At 40.3% G+C, this 9,758-nt stretch overlaps 1 protein-coding gene across 5 annotated transcripts in view; it reads left to right on the top strand.

Annotated features, from left to right (window-relative positions):
• Nucleotides 1-1,479: 1,479 nt before the first annotated feature.
• The window catches only part of LOC109462811 (casein kinase I-like), a 23,623-nt gene continuing 15,344 nt past the window's right edge, over nucleotides 1,480-9,758 (top strand). For 2 of the 5 annotated variants that reach the window (XM_019759429.1, XM_019759427.1), the window contains exons 1-2: nucleotides 1,481-1,920; nucleotides 2,394-2,504. In XM_019759429.1, coding sequence (XP_019614988.1) covers nucleotides 1,845-1,920; nucleotides 2,394-2,504 — 187 coding nt within the window. In that variant the 5' untranslated portion in view covers nucleotides 1,481-1,844. Of the gene's footprint in view, nucleotides 1,921-2,393; nucleotides 2,505-9,758 lie in introns of all 5 variants that reach the window. The other 3 variants (XM_019759431.1, XM_019759426.1, XM_019759428.1) reach the window with 2 other exon arrangements.

The following is a 9,758-nucleotide window of genomic DNA, read 5'->3' as shown; positions in this document are numbered from 1 at the left end:
ATTGTGTAATTTGACCGAGATATCTCTTTATTTGGGAGAATTTGACACTCGTTTAACCACCTAGCCTGTATACAAAATGTTAGACAGCCTGCGGCAAGTTCCCACAGTCATTACTAGCCTCATCAGGTGACACTGAGGAACATGTGTCAAAATTTTCTTGAAGAATTTAAGTCGTCTGTAGTTTTATCAATGCCTTTGAAACACTACATATCTGCATAGTCTGAAACATGTAATCACTAGTACCTTATTTTATGTATTTTATGTGCTACAATCTTGCCCGGCGTGCCCTGAAGGGTAAAGGTGAATGAAGGCCCAGTTTGCCGTAAGTTGTTCGACTGTTGTAGGTAAAAGCCCTCCGGCGCGACGCATTAGATTCACAGGTGACTATCTCCAAGTAGATGTTAAAAAAAAGAGCCGGTACTCTTTTTTTTTCAAGCACAAGTTTCATTGGGTTTATTTTTGACAATATTTAATCTTTTTTTGTCGGTTTGCGGATTTTTTTTACAGAAAATCAATGGAGTGGCGACCGAAAAAAAATACAAGCAAAGGTTCTGTTATAAACCCAACTCAGTCAAATTTCACGTTTACATACGCGTCTCCTCAAAATTCGCCTGTGATTTAAAAAACAAAAAACCAAAAAAAAACACTCTTTGATTTCTAACGATTAGCGACTTTTCATTGACAAATATCCAGACGATCACACATGACAAAATTGATAACCAAGAATTTTATTTATCATCAATGCACACTTTTACAAACCATCAGTTTAATATTTCAGGTAGTTCAAAATTGAAAGATGATTCCACAACTTCAGATTTTGAAATACTAGTATACAACAATGCAGCAAATGGACTGGCGTAATGACTTTGCCCCGCCCTGACTTAAATGATACCCGCGACCTTTTTCGGGTCACCGCCTCTGTTATCAGGTCGTGTCTCAAGCCTCAAGGCTTGCGCGTTTTGCTGACGCTTTACGGTCACACCCTGTACTTAACATGGTATCGAGTGAGATGATCTAAATCGGTTAATTTCAAAGCAGAAGTTTAGGCTTTCGACTTGTTCAAGTTGGCGTGTTTGTCGGCGATTGAATTCAATTAGTTCAGCAGTGAATAAAATAACTAAATCACATTGCACTTGTAAGGTTAGATTAAATCATATTTTTTATTTGTTGGTTCGATTGTAGCTTTATCAATTGTTTTTAATTCTATCCATGTTTATCGTTTAGAGAAAAAAAAACGTACAAATGAAATAGCCTTGCTCTTTTCCCATTCTGTCGATCAAGCCCAAAGTCACTCAACCAAAAGTTTGTGTGTATTATAACGCTACCCTGTTTTCTGGCCACAATTTTGTCAAACATTCTTGTGCATATATTTTTTTAGTTAATTTCTCATTACCAGTATTTTTCTATTATCTCCAATTAGTATTAACGTAATAAGCAAGTGGCATAGCATATTAATAGGCTAATTTTATTGCGGGTAGGGGGCCTTGAGCATCCGGGGAACTTTCGTCATCGCCAGCTGTGCGCATGCGGCCTACGGGCGGCAACGGAGTCCAGCGGAGTAAATAATGGCGGCTGTACGGAGTACTTTGGGGTAGACCATGAAGAATCCGCGACATCCTGACACTATCCACACACCGATGTTCCCGATTTCAAGTTGAAACAAACGTTGAGGAACATATCTTGTTGTGGACTGATCCTTGCCGGCACAATTGTGAGAGAAACGGGCAAAAACCCAAGCCGAATCCGAGGGAGATTCCGTCTGTTTGCGTCGGTTTGTCATTGACTGGGGCTTTCGAACGGCCTGGGTGCATTCCTGACACTTCTGTCTGTGTTCCAGAGCCGAGATGGAGTTGAGAGTCGGTAACAAATACCGGCTGGGCCGCAAGATCGGAAGCGGGAGCTTCGGAGACATTTACCTAGGTTTGTAGCCCTCTACAATCCCTACAAGACACCCCAAACATACCTGATTGTATCGACTGCGATTTTCATTTGAAAGGAAACAGCTGAGTCCTGCAAATTACATGTCGGCAGTGGCCGGGACACTTGCTGAAAGCGGTGGTCTCTCAGGCTCCCTTACAAACAAACAACCTGGATTTGTTCGGGGATTACCTAAAACTTATTTTCCTGTATCAGATCTGGCCTGGCCAGTTTCTAGATCTTCCCGAGCGAGCCAGTTTTAAAATTTAGGGTTGGGGTTGAGATCGGTTGTAACCGTGACACTTATCAAAACATTACAACATTTCCAACTGTCAAAATTATAACGTTACCTCTCCACTTATTTCCTTACTAAAATATTCCATTTTAGAATCACATCACTCACATTTGTATGCTGATATTCTTGTAGTACAGAAATCCTGAGTGCTATTTTATTTTCGTGTGATTTTTCCCCCTAGGAACTAATATTTCCAACGGAGAGGAAGTGGCTATCAAGCTAGAATGTGTCAAAACGAAGCATCCCCAGCTCCACATAGAGAGCAAGTTCTACAAAATGATGCAAGGAGGAGGTAAGTTTAACAGATTTCTGAGTTCTAAAATGTAAACCTTAAGAGACAATTTGTCTGAAAATTGATAGTGGTAACCAGAGTAGTCTAGTACTAGTAGTAGCCTGGGGCTTTTTGTTACCAAGGGTGGGCCAGAAGGTGGTGTCACTATCATCAGAAGGGGGAGGGGGGCATCTGAACTAAACATATAACAGTATGTCACGTTTTAGTACAATCTAACATGTGAAACACCCATGGTTGTTGCTGTACAATCACAAAAGGGGGAAAGGAAGTTCATGCCCTCACAGAGTGTATGTGTGTCAATGATATATGTACATGTAGGCCACACATAACTCTATAAGGAAAGAGGTTGAATCACAGTGAAGTCATCAACAAGGAAAATAGCATCACAAGTCAAGCAACAGTCAGCATGACTACAACTGTACAGGAGACCGGGAATTGAACCCCAAACCTTCAGTCCACGCCAGGATGTGTGCAGGAAGCAGACGTTTTTGCAGCTTTCAGTCACAGAAGTCTTATTCACATGTTTACATAAGCTCTCAGGCAGTTGGTTATAATTTGTTGATAATGTGTTGTTCACACGGTTTGCCCCAAAGTTCAAGTCCAAAGTCACATTTTCTCACGAAGAATTTCCGACTGTGTCAAGACATCAGCTCAACGTTAAGATTTTCTCAGGTTTCCTGTTCCACAGTGTTTACATTTTCCAGTGCCATTATGAGGAAGTTTGCATGGTTCAAGCACACCTCTTGTTTCACTCTTGTTTCCTTGGCTGACTGCTCAAAAGAAAATGTTTTGGTTGGTGGTTGCATTGAGGAGTGCAGACTGTACTATGAAAGGTACTAAATAATTCAATCCTTGGTAGAAACAATGTAAAACTGTATTCAACCCAATTTACAAGTTGCACTTTGGTTAGAATGTTTATCTGTTAGTTTATCCGAGTTTGAATCGGTTTGTGCAAATTCAAATTCATGCGTTGGTTTTGGTTGCTCAGCAGATTTGTTGGCATAACCGGTGTCTTCTAAAAGATCTGAAGTTGGTAGAAGAAAATTCCTCTTTTCCAGTTGCTTGTAAGACCGAAAAATGGCGCCGAAACTTGTTTGCCGCCAAGCACAAAGTTCTCTTCCTCCTTCCGCGTAAACTGTTAGTTTTTGTTTGTTCTTATCACATGCGTAACGGAAAATAAAATAAAAATCAATCACCCCCACGATTGCACAACCCTGCCTGTACCCACAGTAAGGCCTAGGAAATAAAATTTTGTGTTTCCTGTTTCGGTCCTGAAAAAATTAGGGTCTGTAGGTAGGGATTATTCTTTTTTTTTAGAATTCAGTGATATCGCAGTCAGTGTTAAAAAACCAATTGTACAACGTTTTATCACTCAGGTGTCAGATCATGGAGCCAGAAATGGTTGATCAGCTCGAAAATTTAGGCCCTTACAGCGGTCGTCCACCCGCAAAAAAAGTCTAGGGTGGGCAGGTTTTTCTAGGGTCGGTCGGGAAACAGGAAACACAACATTTTGTTTGCTAAGCCCAGCAGAAGGATAATGATTAGCTGAGAGAGGGAAAGTGCTGTAGGTGCCAGGCAACCGAGAGGGAAGTGGCTCACAGAAGCACCCATGACTCAGCCACGTGCGTAAGCTGCCTGGAGAACCCTGCATGTCTTTGTAAAACCACCGCGGCAGATCACCTATCGAGGGGAGAACCTTTGTAAGATCGCACGGAAAGGTTTTTGAAGACTTGCAGGAGCGTAGACTTGAATCTGTCATTTTATGACATGTACGCAACCTAGTATGACGAAGGGAATGTTGCCCTATTTTGTTCCATTTCGTTTCAAATCACTAAATATCTGTGAGAAAAAAATGTATTTTCCAGTTTTTAGGATGCAGTTATTTGTCGGAATCAATGGCTATGATTCCTCATCTTTGATATAGTGTATGAGAACAGGTAAATACATGTATTTAATCCTACTCAGTTAGAACTGTAATTAAGGAGTAGTCTGGAAGCCAGACTGTTTCCGGGGCTGACACGTGTCTAGGCCTGTCCCGTAATTTGCCCTGGAAACAGGCTAGGTAAAGCAGCCACCTTTCTTGATTTGTGTAAAAATCTTCCTTCACCTCTTGAACAGGATTCGGGTTACATAAGCAGGTTTCAAGTTACAGGATCAGGTGTCCGGTTACAAGGTGCCTGTCAGAAGGACTGGGACTTACTGAGTGATTTGCTATCACTGGGCAGATCGGTCCATATCAGATACGGGGGTGTTTCAAATTGGCCTGTGCGGAGCTTGAGAAAATGACAACTGACAGCTAGTTATTTCTGTTTACCTACAGATCGTATCAGTTTTGACAGGTTATAAGCATACTTCAAAGCAGCACGTTTTGTAAATTTGCTTCGACTACCTAGTAGCTGTAAAATACTGGAAAAGAATGCAACAGTGGTTTGGGTTTGGGCTTATTTTTGACATGTTTTTAGGCTTTTTTCGCAGGCCTTCTTTTTTTGCACTGGTGTCTTTTCGCCTAGCGAAAAAAAAATACCAGTGCAAAAAAGAAAGCCTGATAAAAACATCCTGAAAACACACCAAAAATAAGCCAAAGCCCAAACCTCTGCTTGGGTGCTTCAGTTTGGCCTGTGTGAAGCTTGAAAGTTGAAAAATGACAATTGATAAGTCCTTATTTCTGTTTTGTGGTTGTAAATATTCTTCTAAACATCACCTTGTTTTGTCGCATACTTCTCCACACTCCTGTATTTTGCTAGCCTCTACCAGGCTTTGGGAGGCGGCTGGAAAGAGTAGAAATTGGCTAAATACTAAATAGAGAGATAACATGCCAGGGGAGTTGCACTCTAGTGCGGCAAACTGTACTCTCTAGCGGACCAACTCCCCCTGGCATTTTATTTCTCTATTTGGCCAATTTCTACTCTTTCCAGCCTCCTCCCAAAGCCTGGTAGAGGCTAGTATTTTACAGTTATCAGAGTCATCTGCAGTTCTGGACAGATTTTGGCAGCCATGAATGGTCTCCAGTGATAGCCAGGGTCCCCAACAGCTGTTCACTTAGACCCTGTTGACACACGCCTAACATGTCCCTACACTTGTAGGTCCTGAGTAGTCCCCACCCCAGCAGAACAGTTGTTTAATGTTTGCCTCTCGTCTGTGTGTGTGTTCGTAGTCTTGCAACACGTTACCATTACGGTTCAGCTGGTTTTTAGGTGGGCTGACTGGAGTTACTGTTCCTCATACAGGGTAACCCCCACCTCCCCTAAAACAGGGCTGGAAGTACTGTGTGCACTATGCACTTGTCTTCACCAAAATTGGAGCTGTGCACCTAAGCTTTGACTAGGTGCACCTAAATATTTGTGGAGTGTTCTGCATATTAAGTTTAACACTAAATGTACTCAAGCACACAGTATTTTCTTGACTGAAAGAAAAATAATCAAACCTTTTTTTGAATTTACATGTTTAGAATTTAACTGTAGAATTTCAGATTCAATCTCAGAAGATAGGAATGTTTGTAGTTATATTTTGCCAACACTCTGTTTTATTCTACGTTGTACCCCCCAATTTTTTTTACTGTGCACCAGAATTTTGGGTTAGGCGCGTATTCCCCCAAATGAGTTTCAAGCCCTGCCCCAGGGATGTGTAATGGTGCACTAATAACTTGTCTTGACATGTGAGTAAGGTTATCGGACTAATGTGTATAATTACGGATCAGTCCACAGCCTTTATGTTTCATGGTGAATCACTGTAAATTGTTCAGTGGTGTGGTTCCTACCCAAAGAATTGCATTACTCACAATTGTTGCTTGAGCAGTGCCCTCTCCACAAAATGTACATGATATAGGTTGAACACTGGCTGTTATGTATCTGTATGGCCGGTATAACCACCTTTCAGTGTAACTACAGCTTCGCAGGCACGTGGTGCAGCAGTAGCTGGCTATATTACACCGAACGACCTGTTACACCTTTACACATCTAAAGTTTGTTTAAACTTTAAAGCTATCTAGTGATGATGCCCCTACTGTACTTGGTGGCAGTGAGTTCCACACTATGATAGTTCTAATTCTATAGTACATGCGAGCAAACTAGGGATGTAAAAGATCAAGAGATGTATCTTGTCACTCTGAGTTACTAGTACACAGACTTTTCAGGTGCCTCTAGTCTAAGCCAAAGGAGTCTGCAAGAGTTGTCCCAGATACTGGGCACATTGTTCCAAAAATTAGGGTCCCAGAATACAACCTGTTTCTTAACTTAACCCTTAAGAAAATAATCTATGGATTTAATGCATCTGCCTGGGAATATTGTTTATCAAAATGTAATGTTTCAAATTTATCAAAATATTATACGTTAGACTGTTTATTTGCGTAAAATTTGCGAATTTGAAATAAACCATTAAAAAAAAAATGTTTCGATGAAACAGACAATACTGAGTAGTAAGACTAATAGTTAGGTAAGTTGAGGCGAAAATACATGAATGACCCAATGGTCCAAGGCAGACCAAATTAACTTTTTTTTTACCTCAGAATATTAGATTTAAAGTACACAGAGAGAATATTGTTTGCAGATGACCACGCCCAAATAAGGACAATTGGATCATGTTTTGTCCTTGGGGGACCCAGTGACAGAATTCCAAATTAGGCAAAGTCTTCTGTAATCAAGTTACTGTCATCTTTCCGGCTTGTCACTTTGTCATTTGTGTGGCCAGGGTTTTTCTCAGACATTCGAAAAATAAAAACCATTGAGTTCTAATGTAAAAAGAAATTAAAACCCTTGTCCTGCGGATCACAACCATCTATATAGCACCCTGTATAGGTACGATATGGGGGTATTTCTCGTGCAATGTTCATCACACCGCAGTGAAATGCAACGAATGCAGAAGTAACTATGCCACTGCAGGGCAAAAAAAGTAGGGGTCTATGATCTAATTAAGGCATGAAATTATTGAAAAATATTGTGCCAGGAATGCCAGCAGGACAAGGGTTAAAAAAAACTTAATGTTGCTTTACAATGGTGTCATAACCTTATTTACATTTATGACAAATTGCTATGTGGAATTCAATATGCTTCACGCTTCAATGGCACTAGAGTAAGGAAATCATGATTTATGTATGTTCCACCCACCTATATTTCATCCCAAATCACAGTCAATGTCACCTTTTTAAGATAAAAAGTACGAAGTGTAAATGCTTCAGTTTTCCAGTTTTTGGTCTTGTTAAAAATTAAATTGTTATATTTCTCATGGAACCATAACTTTGCACCTGCCAATAATAATAATAGTAATAACAGTTACATTTTTTTCATTTCAAGGCTTCTTACAAGTTACAGAATGTTTTGCTTGGTGGAAAATAAGAAAAGGGACAAAACAATTTTTGGATGAATAACAAAACATTGTCACTGTCAAAATTCATATCACTTTTTCCTGTGTGTGTCTGGGCACACGTCTCCAAAATTAGTGCAGAACCCATTTATTATTTAGTTCTGCCCCGCTGGGGCTATTACCAGCCATTTGCCTTGGCAGCGTTCATGTGACTGAAATTGAAAAATGTTGGAGAAATTTACATACGTAAATGAGAAAGATACTACCCCCTTAGGACAGAAAACGGAAACGAATGTATCATAAAATTTGTCTATTAAAATATGTTATTGCTTTTATAGTAAATGTAATGCAATTCTCAATTCTTTATTTCCATACCAACATTGCAGACATACAAAATAAAATTATAATGTTGCCTGAATGGCATTGGTATTTACATCATTACATTAGAATAAACACATAACATTATTACATACATATATACATATAGAATACAACACGGGGTATTCCGTATCGCCCGAGGTATTGGCCCGACCGTGGGTCGGATCGCCCGACGGCCGCAGGCCGGAGGGCGATCCGACTCGCGGGAGGGCCGGGACCGAGGGAGATGCGGAATACACCGTGTTGTATTTTATTTATATCATACCCACCCAAGAAAACGTACCTTTCAATGCAAAAGTTGGTGCCAAAAGCCAAAAGTTGGAGCCAAAAGTTGGTGCCACTGAACCCTAAACTGCAACAACATCAATTCCAACGTCCGGATTCTGTATTCGAATTTTCGAAAGGGGCACACGCGGTTAGGGCGAAACGCGTTCGAATCGTTTTATGGAAGCCAGGGAAGCGTTCGATAACGGGTTCCGTACCGGGCCGTACGGTAAAGTACGGCCCGGTCCGGAACCCGTTATCGAACGTTATCGCGGCCCGGGTATGATATAAATAAATATATACACTACTTATATGAACAGTACATTCCAGGTATGACAAGTTTGTACAGTCAGATTGTAGAGTTAGAGAATTGAAAAGCTATACTCTAATTCTAACATTCTTTGGGTTAGACAAACTCCTGTACTTGCTAAACTAAATAGGAAAGACATGACATGGTTAGTTGGGTTGAAATTTTATACATGCAGAGTTGCAGAAATATGTTCGCAGTATAGCTATCATGCTCATTATCCTAGGATCTGTTTAATTCTGACTGAATCTGACATGATTGAACTGAAATAAAGGACAACTATTGCACATTTAACCTTGGAATACGCCAAAGTGTTACGTCAAAGGGTCGTCATACCAGCTATACAGATGCAGATATGTACAGATACAGAATAAACATCTTTTTGCCCTCAGATCATGCTCTCTCCCTTGGGAAAGCAAAACATGTAGATTACATATTTCTCCCTAATATGTCCGAATAGATGAGCTCCTAGTAATTTATAATTAATGCTGCTCTCTCTAGAATGTGATGTTGTTGTTGACTAATCTCCATGCAGATTTACAGATGTGGTAAAATAAATGCAAAACTGATCACCGATGCTTCAGAAAATATTTTCATTGTCAGGTTAGTAAAGTGTAGGATACAGGAGTTTTCTTTTACACAACAAACTCTCTCACCTAAAGTGCTAACTCCAGTCAGAAGCTCTGAGGAAGGTGTCTGATACTAATGATAGACACTGAAACGTCAGCACTTAAGGTGAGAGAATTTTTGGTTGTGTGAAAGAAAACTCTTGAATCCTGGCCACCGATGCCTTTTGCAATTTCTTCCCAATTGTCAAGCCACATGTAAGTCTGCTTGGAGATTAGGAGTTAATCTCTTTTGTAAGGGATTAACCTTTTGACCGTGTCATGTTTTCCTGTTTTCTCTAATTGGTTATCGCGAAGGAATGAATACATTGTAATTACCTTTTAGACTAAACCTAAAAGGTGTACCGCGGTTATACCGGCTATACAGATACAGATAAACCT

Source organism: Branchiostoma belcheri, unplaced genomic scaffold (genome assembly GCF_001625305.1).
Source record: "Branchiostoma belcheri isolate BF01 breed outbred unplaced genomic scaffold, Haploidv18h27 scaffold12, whole genome shotgun sequence".
Classification (NCBI taxonomy): Eukaryota; Metazoa; Chordata; class Leptocardii; order Amphioxiformes; family Branchiostomatidae; genus Branchiostoma; species Branchiostoma belcheri.
Note: the sequence above shows the minus strand (reverse complement) of the source record. Positions and strands in the feature narration are given on the sequence as shown.